A 14,040-nucleotide genomic window follows, 5' to 3' on the forward strand; every position below is an offset into this window, starting at 1 on the left:
CCTTCCACTTTTAGCTTGGAAATCTCTTCAGTTAAATAGCCAAGTTCATCTCATTCAAGTTCTGCCTTCTATACAACATCAGAACACAATTTTGCCAAATTCTTCACCACTTCATAACAAAGACTGACTTTTCTCCAGTTTCCAATAACATATTCATTTCTTTCTAAGGCGTCATTGAAAATACTTGTAACATCCATACTTCTACTGACAGCATCTTCAAAGAAATCTAGGCTTTTTCTACCAAGCTCTTCACAATTCTTCCACTTCTACCCATCACCCAATTCCAAAGCCGTTTCTACAGTTTTAGGTACTTATCACAGCAGCACCCCTTTCTTGATACCAAAATTTGTATTAGTTGGGGTTCTCCAAAGAAATAGAACTGCCATAACACACTCACATACACATATGGAAATATTATGAGATTTATTATGGGAATTGGCTCACACAACCGTGGTGGATTGGCAAGTCCAAATTCTATAGAGCAGGCTGCCAGTTGGGAATTCCAATGAAGGTTTTGATGAATTCCCCCAGAGAAACTGGCTGGCTGAAGTAGGGATAGAAATTCTTCTTTCTGATTACTGAAATGACCAGTTCTCCCTTAAGACCTTCAACTGATTGGATCAGACTTCTCTCATTGCTGAGGGCAATCTTCTTTGTTGACTGTAGATATAATTAGCCATAGATGCAATCAACTGACCAATGACTTAAATCCACAAAATATCCTCACAGTAACAATCAGAAATAAAAATATGATACCTTTATGCCCCTAACCTGTATGTACATAACAAAAGCAGAAATACATTTACAAAAAAAAGAAAATATTTTAAATCATCCTAGGAAACAATAAGATTGGCTTGCTCGACCAAACATGTGGACACTGTAACCCAGCCAAGTTGTCATATGAACGCAACTGTTACAGCAATTCTCCTTTTAAAAAAAAAAAAAGCCACATCTTCGCAAAATTACTATTTGGAAGGCCCACATTCATCTTAATGGCATAAAGAATCTCATTTCTATACAGTTTAAGTGTGCAGTTACTGAACTATTAGTAACTATTAGTTTCACTACTTACATCTCTTGCCTTTAACTTATATTTTTTGTAAGGGTAACAAAAATCTTTTTTTTTCAGTTAAAATAAAGATCCTTTATATGAGGAAAAAAATTTCAGACAATCTACTAAATCAATTTTGTATTTGAGGGATGGAGGATAAACAGAAAAGACAATTACATAGTTTTTATTGGATTCTATAATAGCAATCAGAGGCAAACAGCAGTGAGAGGCAAAGTTAGACAACTTACAGAAAAAAGTCCCTGTTTATAACAGATGAGCCAGTATACTTTTAATGAATAAATAGCACTGATCTGAACCCATCTCTTTGATCTCATCACTTAGGTAGTATATATTAGAATTTATTGTTTTGATTTGCTACAATATTATGAAAATTAATAAATAGTTTTAAAAAATATTATAGAGACATTTATTGCCGCATGTAATTTTACACGAAGGGAAACAGAATCAATGACATTCCAATAATAATTTCTTTAAAAGGCTGCTATAAGAAATCACAGAAAACATTCTTAACTAAAACATGAACTAGGTTCTAAGTGCATTCCTCCTTTATCATACAGAGATGGGAAAAAGGATCAAAGAAAATTCTCAAGTTCATGCAATTTCATCTAACACTTATCTAGCCATTTAAAAGCATAAGTTCAGAGTTCATTAGGGAATTAAGAGAATGAATAATACTTGTTAGAGGGAGTAAATGTTTATTCAAACATTTAAAAAATAATCAACTGGTTACATAAGAATATAGTGAAATTAGTTAGACAGTATCAAGTAATTTGTTTTTAAAGTGGCAATACAGTAATAAAGCAGTGGCTTTAATGACTATATGAGAGAATTGCACAAAAGCACCTAGAAATATTTCTTGAAGCAATAATATACACATTTTTACAGTTTTTTTTTTTTGTCCATTTACAATTCCAATGTTTCAGCTCTATTTTATCACTTTTTGGTAGGTGCTATTAATATCTGAGGTTAAAGTGATAGGTCTCACAATAAAGTAGCCATCTTTTTTGAATACTTCATCTTTTCATTCTTATGCATATAATCTTTCAATTGCATGATTTCTTCAGCTTGATTCTCATCTCATATCTCAAAGAATGTGTCTTTTGTCCAAGAAAGAGACTGTGAGTATTGATTCTGGTATTTATCTTTTCGTACTCTGGTCAGGTCCATGAAGGTTATCTCTCTGACTGTCCATACATAACATAATAGACAACCATATGTTCCCTTTACTTCAGATCTTATGAGTATTTCATATTGTATAGATGGCTAGGGTATCAATTTAGTATGTTAAATGACCACTGTATAGTAAAAACCAGAAATAAAAATATCTTTATACCCCCAACCTGTATGTACATAACAAAGGCAGAAAAACATTAAAGAAAAAAAACATTTTAAATAACCTTAGGAAACAATTGTAAGATGAAGATTCCCACTCACGAAAATAAATATAATAAACATACCATACTATTAATCATAGCTAGACAACCATTATAGTACAAGAACTCCATGAGACATGAGAAATAAACAGTTGAAGCCAACTTTTGAGACTAACTCTCAATACCAAGCCAGTTGTAGCCAGTCCAGTAAGTGTTACAGAGTTTTATGCTTTGGGGATTGACTGAAATATGGTTATAGTTATGCCAGAGAAAACTAGCTCAGACCGGCAATGACTGATGAACTTGCCCTTAGGCTGACAGCAGAAAATAGCATACTTTGGGAACTTTATCTGCCAGCCTGGGCTGTCTTACAATTTGTGTGTGTGTATGTGGTTTGATACACCCAATAGGCACTGGCTTTTGTAACGTGGCTTTTTCCTGCTGTACTGACAAGCGGAGGCTTCCACTTAATAAGGATTGTCAGAGCTGATAATCAGTGAGCTGCAAGGCCGGCTGGTCTTTACTGCTCCAGGTTCCTTATGAACCAGATGACTGACTAGCAGTAAATTATACTAAATTCTAAGGCATGACTAAAGGAAAATTTAGGAAGGCCTGCCAAATTGCACTGCAAATAGAAAATAAAACAATTACTATTCCTAATAAATATTCATAAAAATATATACATGTAACTAATAGGCCATTTTATAATGCTGGTTAAAACCACAAAGAGCTGTTAAGTCAGTAGGTGTGTCACTATCCTGACTTCAAATTAATGTGTAGAAGTAGTTTCAATTAAACTCAATAAACACACACAGAGGAGATTAAATATAACTAGAAAAACAGTAGTTTCAATCTTCCTCTATTTTTATCAACAATATCTTTTATTGGTTAACAATGGACTTGAACTAATTATAGTAAACTATAGTCTAATGGGTTTCAGTAAAAATGCATTCATTTTCTGATAATAAATAAATCCAGAGTTTTATACAGTTGGTAAAACCAGATGGTGGCCAAAAAAAAAAAAAAAGAAAGAAAGAAAGATAATAAAGTACGGGTTTAAAATCAAATGATTAAATCAAAGAGGAGAGAGTTGGAGATATTTTCAGATTCCCTCTTTAGGATGTCCTGCCATCCCTGCCCTTGTGTCTCAAGGTTTCTCAACTGGGCACTAAAATATCATCAAATCAAAAGCTTCCTCTAATGCTCCTTCTGATTCAATTTTTGCTTATTATGAAACAAATCCTTTTACATGAGATGAGGAAAAAATACAATTATAGACTCATTTAGATGGAATTAGTTCAACAAGGTCTTTTGGTATCCTAACAATTCAAACTTAAATTGAGGGCTTCATAAAACACTCTCTCATAAGCTTCTGAAAATGCACTCAGGAAGATGAAATATTTTTTATACTTCTGTAAATATCCAAGAAATTGAAAAATCAACCACCCAGAAGAAAGCAAGGCATATATTCATCAGCACCAAGTAGAAATGTTCTTCAAAAGGAACAAGTCTCTTGTGTATCTGGATATCTGCGTGTTGATGAATAGGTTCTAATTTCCCCTTCAGGAAAAATCCAGTCTAGGGTTAATGACTTTAGACCACCAAAAATTAAACTCACCAAATGACTCAGTTTTATATTTGATTTATCCAAATTATTGAAAAAAAAAAAAAAAAAAAAAAGGATTTAAAGGTTTTGGCACTATTTTAAACAGTGTTCAGAGGAGGTATGGTTTCAAATTAAACTGTCTTCCTTCCTTATTCCATTATTTACTAATACAGGAATTATCAAATTTAATTTTATTAATAATAATTCTTTAGCTACCATTCTAAAAGTTGGACTTAGTCATAATACATTAGTCAACTTTTGAGTAAGACTCTAGTTACAGTCAAAATTGCTCAAAGATGGCCATATCACAATCCTGGTCATCTTTCTTGCCTCAGATAAGATTAAATTTGGTGGCTGGAATTCAAATCACATACAGTCAACCACATTACTGGATCCATGACCTACATCTCGAATTTGGCTAGTTAAACAGGCACACACAGCTACACCTGCCCCAGCTCTACAGTGAGATACAGATCCAACAAGCTCCCACCTGAAAAGACAGAGAAGAAAAAATTATTCTTAAAATGAAAGCATGTTTTACTCTACTCAAAATACCAAACAAAGACAAAAATAACCCTATAATGGGCCTGGTTTTGAAAGACAAACTTCCTGATACAGGTATGATATCCCAAGGGTTTTATTTTAACAGAGTACATATAGCAGCATTTTAGCACTCTGGAGTAATCTGTTACTGGAAGACCCCATTAAAGCATAGAGAAAACATGTAAATTACCTATTCAGCACTGGATCAAATGCTTCCACTGTATTTAGGTATGCAGTGCCATTATGACCACCAACCGCAAAGATTTTGCCCATCACTGTTGCGATCCCCACTCCGCCCCTGGGAGTGGTAAGTGTTGCTACATAATCCCACTTGTTGCTTCGAGGGTCATACCGCTCAACTGAACTCAGAGGAGAATTATCATCAAAGCCACCTATATAAATAAATGTTTTAAAAGCAGCATTACATTTCATAGAAATTAACTATGAAAATTCAATTAATTCTACAACTCAATCTTTTAAAAATATTTTAGAAAATAGAGAACATTAGAAAAGTAATACTCATTCCAACATCTATCTACTGCCACCAGTAACCACTATTAGACATTTTCTACAATTCAATTGAAGATAATTTAAGTGGTATTTCACTTGAATACTAGGATTAAAAACCTTAAAATGGGAAAAACTGGAGTCCCTGTATCTAAGCAGATAAACTTAGGAAAAAAAGAAAGAAACCACAAAGATTCCTATAATTTGCTTGTTAGGGGCAAGCCAGACAGTACTGGGATTCCTTCTCTGTGTACATGTATGTAAATATATTTTTTTCAGACAGTAAGAGGACTTGAGAAAAGATAAGCTACACTAAATCATATGATATATCTAGAATATAAGTTAAAATTTTTCATTTTTTCCCTTAATACTATAATTACTAGCATTACCACAGAGATGGTAGCCTGTAACTGAATTCTCACCAATTTTTTTCCAAAATTATATCTTTGTGCTACATATTCTGGATGATGACAATCCTTTCTCTTGATCATACTAATAATGTATTTACTATATTTGTGAGGGTTAAATATAGAGACTGTTATTTTAATGGTGCTATTTCCATTAAAAATAAATGTGCCTCTTTTTAGGCTCTATCTCTGTCTAAATGAGTAATAGCTCTCTTTGGTGACTCAGCCTACTTTCCTAAGAACAGGAAGTGTTGACATTATGATTAATCTATTTAGAAACAAGGTCAGTAAAAATTATATATCAACAGAGTCAACTTCTTTAATAGGTATAATTTTATTAAATCAACTTAACTGAGGTATGCTTAAATACAATAACATTCACCAATGTTATGTGTATAATTTGATGAATTTTGACAAATGTATACAGTAGTGTCAGTGTCATCATCACTACAACTATGATATAAAACATGTTTTCTTCATTATAATAAATGGTGTAATTTTAATTATTGCTTATGCCAATGAAGAGGATAAAGCTTTTTTTTTTTTAAGATTTAAAAATTGTATTTAAAAACAAAAGAAGAGTACGGTTTGCATTTTTGGAAAATTAAGAGTTTCATTTTCGAAGATCTGACACTAAAAAGAACTGAAAACACAGTTATTGTTCTATAATTGTTCTATTTTGCTCTTTTCATCCTAAAAAAAAATGAAGTCTTTTTCAGAGACACAAAGCTAGCTGGTAAATCTGTGCTTAACACAATTGTCTGTATGTGACCACAAGTTTCAGAGGCTACTATACCAGTTATCTAATCTAAACTCTCTTATGTTATATATCAACATTTTCCCAATAGTACTCTGAAGTCACATCTCATTTATCTCCCTCCCTTAAGAACTTCATAGGCTTATTTTAAATAGTTTAAAAACCTGTAGTAAACTACAGAGTTTGTTAAGAGTAGAGATACTCTGGTTAATGTTCAAATGGTGTGGCCACAAGAAAAGTTTTATGAAATATGAATGCAATTCTTACCAACACAAACAGAACCCTTTTTTTTCCCAATAAAAAGCTAGTTCAAAAAAAGGTCTCATTCTACTAAGATTTATTGTTTCCAAATCACAGGGAAAGGTACCTGAGTAATTTGCCAATTTTAAATTTTGTTTAATTTAAATTTTGTACTATATGCTTTAAAGATACCTCACTAAACATTGGTGTCTGACACAACAGAAAGACATTTGCAGACAGTACTGAGGTTGATTGTAACAAACATATTAATATTCTTTGGGTTTGGTTACATCTTTATTATTTATATATAGAACATTGGTCCAATAATATAAAAATAGAGAATAGCAGCTGGACATTTATCTCATCCAACATTTAGAGATAAAAACAGTTAACCATTCTTTCTGTTATTTTCTGCAGATAAATCCTTTTTTTATATTATAATCTGATAGCAATTAAATTCTGGCATTTTTCCAAGCTTCTGTATGAAGAGGATATTGAAAGCCTCACTATACAGCATACTGCAACATAAGAACTCTTCCATTTACCAACAATTCCAAAATGTACCCAACTTCCAAAGTATACCCAGTTTTATTTCTATCCAAAAGGCTTGGTGCCAAGGATAGGATATAAGTACAGGTACACATAAGTGGCAAGACTAGAGTTAAGAGTCTCTCAAAATTGAAAATGGCAAACATCACAAGTCCAGCAAAGCCCCAGTCACATCATCGTCTGGGACCAGGGTGGAAGAGCAGGCATGCCCCTTCTGCCCTTCTCACTCCCGCCCTCTTTTCCTTTTTTTTCCTTTTTTTTTTTTTTATAATTAGAGAAGTTGTAAGTTTACAGAAAAATCATGCAGAAAATAGAAAATACAAAATACTGCATTAGTGTGTGGTACATTTGTTACAAATTATGAAAAAAATTATAATTGTACTGTTAACTATAGTCCATGGTTTACATTAGGGTTCACTGTGTGTGTTGTGAAGTTCTATAGTTTTTTTTTTATTCTAGTAAAATACAGCAACCTGAATTTTCTTTTAGCCACTTTTAAATATATAATTCAGTGCTGTCAATTATGCTCACAATGTTGTTTTACCATTACCACCATCCATTACCAAAAGTTTTCCATCACCCCAAAAAGAAACTGTATAATTTAAGCAGTAACTCCTCATTTCCTATCCCACCTTGAGCCCTGGTAACCTATGTTTTAGTGCCTGACTCTATGGATAAAGTTTTTAATAGCTGTATTTTTCACAGCCTTCTTTTTCCTTGGCCCTCTAGCATTTTCCTAGGTAATGCATACAATTGAAAATAAAAAACAATTCAAAGCAGAGGAATAGAAAAAAACAGAATGCAATTTGGTTGTTAGACCCAGGCATACAACTGAGAAAACTCTCAATTTTCTTATTTAAATCTGTTATTCCTATTTTTAGTAGCACTTAAATGACCAAGAGGGTATTTTAATGTTCAACCTGAGTCATACTTATTTTTACCATGTCTGTTCTAAATCTAAAGGCCCAGATAATTTAACAAGTAACAGCAATAATGATACTCCGAGTGATATTTAACACCTGTTAATGCTTATACTAGACAGGGAGCTGTGAGAGGTGACTGTACTGTAAGAACTCTGGCTTCATAAAGACCTGAACTCAAGTTCCAGCTTTGGCACTTGCTTAGGCATGAGACTATAAGTAAATTATTCAGCCTCTCTGAGTCTCTGACTACCTCACAGAGCTGCTGTAATGACTGAGATCGAGAGGTAAAACTATGTTCTTTCCCTTCTTTAATATACACGAGCACTGGGAGATTTCTACTACATTATTCTTATGACATGCAGAAATTTAAAAGCTAACAATAATCCTACTCTTTCATCAAGAATTATAAGTTATGTAACACCAAACAACTTTCAGCAACATACGTAAGTAGATGTGACACATACCAGCGGCAACCATTTGGACTTATTTCCTCCTCTGGAAAGGAAGGGATTACTAATCACAAAAGAGTTACCTTTTACTGGGTTATTACAATGTGCCAGATGCTGTTTGAGATGCTTAATGTGTATTATCTTTAATCCCTAAAATAATTCTGAAAGATAGGTATTATTATTCCCATTTCATAGTCCTTTAGGCCTTCTTACTGAAGTGTGTTGAGTGTACTGGCAATAGCACGGATACCTATCACATGGCAGCTGTTAGAAATACAGAATCTTGAGCCTCTCTCTTTCAGTTTAATAAGATCCTCAGATTATTCATATGTCTATTAAAGTTTGAGAAAGCACTGCTCTACGGTTCCTTCCAACTCTGCAATTCAGTAAATCAAAAAGCAATCTAAACATAAAGGCAATTTCTACTGGTTTGCTTAAAGTATTCAATATACTTTTCCTTGAAATGAAAGTAAGAAAAACAAGTCTTTTGAAATTTATTCTAGCAAAGCACATTAAATTTGTGTCCTTACATTAAAAAAAATCTGATTTACATGTAATCCCCTAATTTAAATTAATTTGCTATTCCTATTATGGAGATAGAAGGTTTAAATACAAAAGATGAAGATATAAACAAAAAGCATGAATGTGAACCTTAAGACTTTCAAAGGCAAACCTCAGGAATTATTCCACTTAAGCCGAAATGCAATAGAATTTTTGTTGTTGTGTTGTTTTGTGACATTTTCATTGTATATCCCATAATAAATTAAACTAGAAATTATAAGAAAAACTGTCCACTCACCAACAACATATAAGCAACCATGGAGCTCACTAACTCCATTGCCTGCTCTTCGTTGACCCATTTCTTTAACTTCTATCCACTTATCCAGATGTGGATCATACCTTTCCACACTAGATAAAGAAGCCACTCCATCATTGCCACCTACTGCATAAACATGGCTCTAAATGAAGAACAAATAAAACACATGACATTAGAGTCTGAACTGATTTACAAGTTGTCCTACTGGCAGACCAGAATGTACAAGAAAGCAGTATTTCATGAAATAATACGATGTGTAATTAATATCTGCACATTGGTGATATGAACATATAAATAGCAGACTTCTGTTTGGTTATGGATGTGATGCAGTGCAATTCAATGGGCAAGCTGCCATACAACTTACTATTAGAGCCACAGAGCCAACTCCTCCACGGGGAGTATTCATTGGTGCCACTGTACTCCACTGATCAGATTCTATGTCATATCTTTCCACATCATTGAAGCAAGTGTTGTCATCTAACCCTCCAATTGCATAAATTGGGCCTCCTAGAGAGGCTAAGGCAATTCCTCGCCTACAAAGACAATAAACACGGTTTAGCATCTAGGTGTGTTTCCAGGGAAAAAGCAGCAAAAAATAATTTGTGCTAATGCAAGTTATTTATCATGTTAACCTTCAAACAGTCACTGTGGTTTGTTTCTATAATTTTTAGATTTATCCAAGCTGAATGAATGGTTACAGGGTTGCTATAGTTGTATACAACCCTGGAACTGTATATCATTGCCTGTACAGCCTCTGGACATTTACTTTAAATAATAAACTAAAGCTCAACAAAATACTATAAATGCAGTTCAAAACATTCATTGGTAAAATACGTAGTTGTATAACTGAGAAGTTAATGAACTGACACCAATGGGTTTGCTGTGAAGGCAAGAATCCAATCTCCAATCTCATTACTTCTGAGTTCATGTAATGCAGAACATATTTTGCTGCAGGGTTTCATTGTACCACATGAAAGAACATTAATTTTTCTACACATACTTTATATGACATTGCTTTACTTCTGAAAGGCAAGCATTTCTCTTCTTGGAAAGGAAGAGACTTAACCCATTAAGAGCTAATTCACTGTAATGAAAGAAAAAAAAAAGAAAAAGAAAAACCCCTCAGTTTCTTCCAAAACACAATGCAGCAAACAAAATTCGAACAAATCTAAAACTGTTTTCTGTTCCTGACTTTGCATCTACTTAGGATAAGCAGTGCACTTTATAAATCATCCCAGCCTTGCTTCTTCATCTATAACACACCTGAGAAAGGAGTAAGGAGACAGAGCTCATGAGTTCATATACATAAAGCACTTAGAACATTTCCTGGGCCGTACTTAGTATTATATAATTATTAGCTATTATCATTACTAGAGTGAGTAGCTGCTCCCCTAAGATTCTGTGATTTAACCAAAGAATGTCCTGAGAAAAAATTCTTAAGGATAATGTACCCTTTGTTTTTAATCTTCTTAACCTCTTTTCTCTTAGGTATGAAACAATGGCTTAGAAAATACTGTGGTTATAAAATTTTTCAGGTGTGTGTGTGTATGTGTGAGAACATGCACTCTAGAATATAAGAGTATTAGGTCACAGCATAGTAAATTAAAAAAATTATTAATTCCCTGTGGATCCAACCACCCAACAACAGGAGCATATAGCATTATTGGCTACTTCCTTCCTACTCCTCTAAACTCTCCTTGATTTTCACATCATACAATTGGGTTCCCTCCTATATCCCTGACTGATGCTTTTCAGCTTGCTTTACCAGTGCCTTCACTACCACTCTATCACTGAATTATGAAGTTCCCTAGGACTCTATCCTAAAGCTTTTATTGCTTTATACACTCTCTCCCTAGGTAATGTCATTTCTTCCACAAATTTATGATAACTCAAATATATATATCCAGACATATACAGTATCCAACCTTCCACCTCAAACATGTCTCACTGGCTCTTTAACCTTAACTTTACTCTGAAATGAGACTCATTATCCACCTCCCTGTGGAAGGCAGTATCTTAAGATGGCCCCTATGACCTTCACCTCATGGAGTTACTTCCATGACTAAGCTATATTATATGGCAAAAGGGAGACTATCTGGGTGGTCCTAACCTAATCACACGAGTCCTTTAAGAGCAGAGATGTTTCTCAGGCTGGGGCAGAAGTCAGATATCCAAAGCATGATAGGATTCCAGCGGGATTTGGTAAGCCATCTTTGAAGAGGGTGGGGAGCATGTGGATGGGAGTGACTGCTGGTTGCTAAGAAAAAACTCCAGCCAACAGCCAGTAAAAACAGGAAACCCAGTCCTAAACCTGCAAGAATTGAATTCTGTCAATAACCTGAATGAGCTTTGAAGCAGCTTCTTCCCCAGAGTCATCAGTTAAGAGTCCAGGGCAGCTATCACCTTGGCTTCAGCCTTGTGCTTAGGGTTATGGGACCCTAAGCAGAAAACCCAGTTGAAACTGTTCACACCTCTGACCTACAGAACTGTGAGCTAATACATGTGTGTTGTTTTAAGCTGCTAAGCAGGTGGCAATTTGTTACACAGGAGTAGAAAACCAACCACAAGACAAACACCATCACAAGACAAACAAAATTTTTATACTATTCACCATCTAGTTTTTCCAAATTCAAGAACAGCACCACCATCCATCCAGTTGCTTAAGTCAAAACTGAAGAATCATCTTTCCATCTACCTTATGGTATTCTACCTCCCACATCTAATTTTCATAAATTCTTCATGACTGCAAAATTCCTACCTCTCTCTCAAATATCCGAATTTCGATCTCTATCCCAGTTTCTACCACGTTAGTCCTAGCCACCATTATTTGACTAAAAAATTACAGTAACCCTTTTTTGATCTCCCAGACAACTTTCACTCTGGTTCTCCTCAAATCCCTTCTCCATTTCGTATCCAGAGGATCTCTGAAAAGAGAAATCTGATCCTATCATTGCCTTGCTATTAAAAAAATATCAATCCAAAGCCCATCAGATAAAAAAGAAAATATTTGGTAAACCTGTAAGGCCCACGCTCTGCCTATTGTTTCAGCCATATTTCTTGAAACTCCTCCTCTTGATCTCTCAGCCTTCTTTCATGCTTTCTACTCTCTTTTACCTCAAGATTTTTGAGATATCTCACCATTCTTTAGCCATCCACCACCACTTTTGTCTAAATTCTTCTATATCTTCAGATATTAGGTTAAATAGGACTTCAGTTAGATCTTTATTGACCCTCTAATAACATTTATTTTTTTTCTCAAGTATTCTTTACTTATTCTGTGCTGACATTATTGCCCTTGTAATTATGTCTTTATTCATACAATCTCTTCTGGAATGCAAACTCTATGAAAGCAGCAGGGTCTGGCTGTCTTGCTTATTGCTGCTACCTTCAGCATTTGATTTGTCTTGCAGTGTGCACATAACCAGTATTTGTTGAATAAATAAATCAACCCCTAGAGATGCTCTGTTGGAATGAAGGATTTCAAAAACATATAGCTTGGACAAACAATAGTGTCTAATTTAGTTGGAAGATGAAAAGAAAAGGGAGACTTCTGGGGAAGATGGTGGAGTAGGACACTCCAGGACTCAGTCCTTCCACCAAAACAACTATCAAACAGGCAGGAACTGTCTGAAACAACACTTTTGAAATGCCAAAGGCCAGAAGAACGCTGTACAGCATCCAGGCAAAAGCAGGAGGAAGAGGCTCATAAACTATGGTAAAGAACAGTAAACTGCTCTCTCCATGTGGCAGCCGTGGCACCCATCCTGCACTCTCACAACAGGCCACCTTGGTGTCCACTCCTGGATAGCATGCTGGTGACAGAAAGGGACTTAAAACCCTCTTCCTGATTCCAGATGGGAGGCAGGGCAAGAGGGCACCATAGGAAGGTGTGGAATTTAGTGAGTCCTCTGGAACAACTAGCATATAGCCTGGAATGGGTGGACTGGCTGAGATCACATCATAAGAACTGTAAGTAAAGCTCCCCAAACTGTGGAGCTGGTGCCCCTCCCCCACTAGCATGGCAGGATGAGCTGGAACACTTCCCTGTGGGAAAATGAAGCCGTCTATTAGGAGGAAGGAAACATAGCTCAATCAAGCTCCAATTTCAGGTTTAATAAACAAATCTGGACTACTGAATAAAAGCTACAAGCATAGATTAAATGCAGAGCAAGTAGGAAAGGAACTTGGAGGTTTCTCCCAGCAGAGGCGGCAAGGCTGAAGGAAAAAATAATTAATTAATTAATTAAAAACAGAGGCTTTTGGAATAGGCTGAGCTCAGAATACTGGAAAAGGGCTGTGTCCCACAAAAAGGGGCACCCAGAAGTGGGCACCAACTCCTGTTCTTGACTAGTGACTGGGAGGCTGGGGACTGGCTCTGAAAAGGGGATTTCTTTCTTTTTTCCATTTTTTTCTCTCATTCTAAGTAGCTCATTAGAGAAATCCTCAGGCATTTTCAATTGTCAGCCCTGACCCAGGCAAGGGTGGAATTACGATAGAGAATCAAAGTAAGGAGATGAATCTATAAACGCTTATCTTCCCTAAGAAGCAGGGAGGCAGGTCCCAGTTCAAGTGGCTGCTTTCCCTCAGAGAACTCAGACCCTGGGGCCTGGGGAAAAAAACAAAAAACAAAAAACAAAAAAAAACAGAACCAGCTTAAGCTTGGCCTCTGACATTCTCAGGCCCTGGCAAAGACAAGATCCACTGAGAATTAAAGGCACAGCATCTCTTTACACCAGAGGGGAGCTGTGGGCTGACAAGGATTGGAAAAGCACAGAGTCTAGAGGCCTCACAGTAAAG

General features: G+C 35.4%; 1 protein-coding gene and 1 pseudogene across 7 annotated transcripts in view; both read right to left on the reverse strand.

Moving 5' to 3' along the window:
• Window positions 1-4,123: 4,123 nt before the first annotated feature.
• Window positions 4,124-14,040, reverse strand: part of KLHL8 (kelch like family member 8) — a 125,827-nt gene continuing 115,910 nt past the window's right edge. For all 7 annotated transcript variants that reach the window (XM_037830217.1, XM_037830214.1, XM_037830220.1 and 4 more), the window contains 4 exons: window positions 9,608-9,776; window positions 9,226-9,385; window positions 4,785-4,986; window positions 4,124-4,541 (listed from right to left, as the gene is read on the reverse strand). In XM_037830217.1, the coding sequence (XP_037686145.1) occupies window positions 4,418-4,541; window positions 4,785-4,986; window positions 9,226-9,385; window positions 9,608-9,776 (655 nt within the window). In that variant the 3' untranslated portion in view covers window positions 4,124-4,417. The remainder of the gene's footprint in view (window positions 4,542-4,784; window positions 4,987-9,225; window positions 9,386-9,607; window positions 9,777-14,040) is intronic.
• Window positions 6,936-7,200, reverse strand: LOC119529056 (annotated as a pseudogene).

Source organism: Choloepus didactylus, chromosome 3 (assembly GCF_015220235.1).
Source record: "Choloepus didactylus isolate mChoDid1 chromosome 3, mChoDid1.pri, whole genome shotgun sequence".
In the NCBI taxonomy this organism is placed as follows: domain Eukaryota; kingdom Metazoa; phylum Chordata; class Mammalia; order Pilosa; family Megalonychidae; genus Choloepus; species Choloepus didactylus.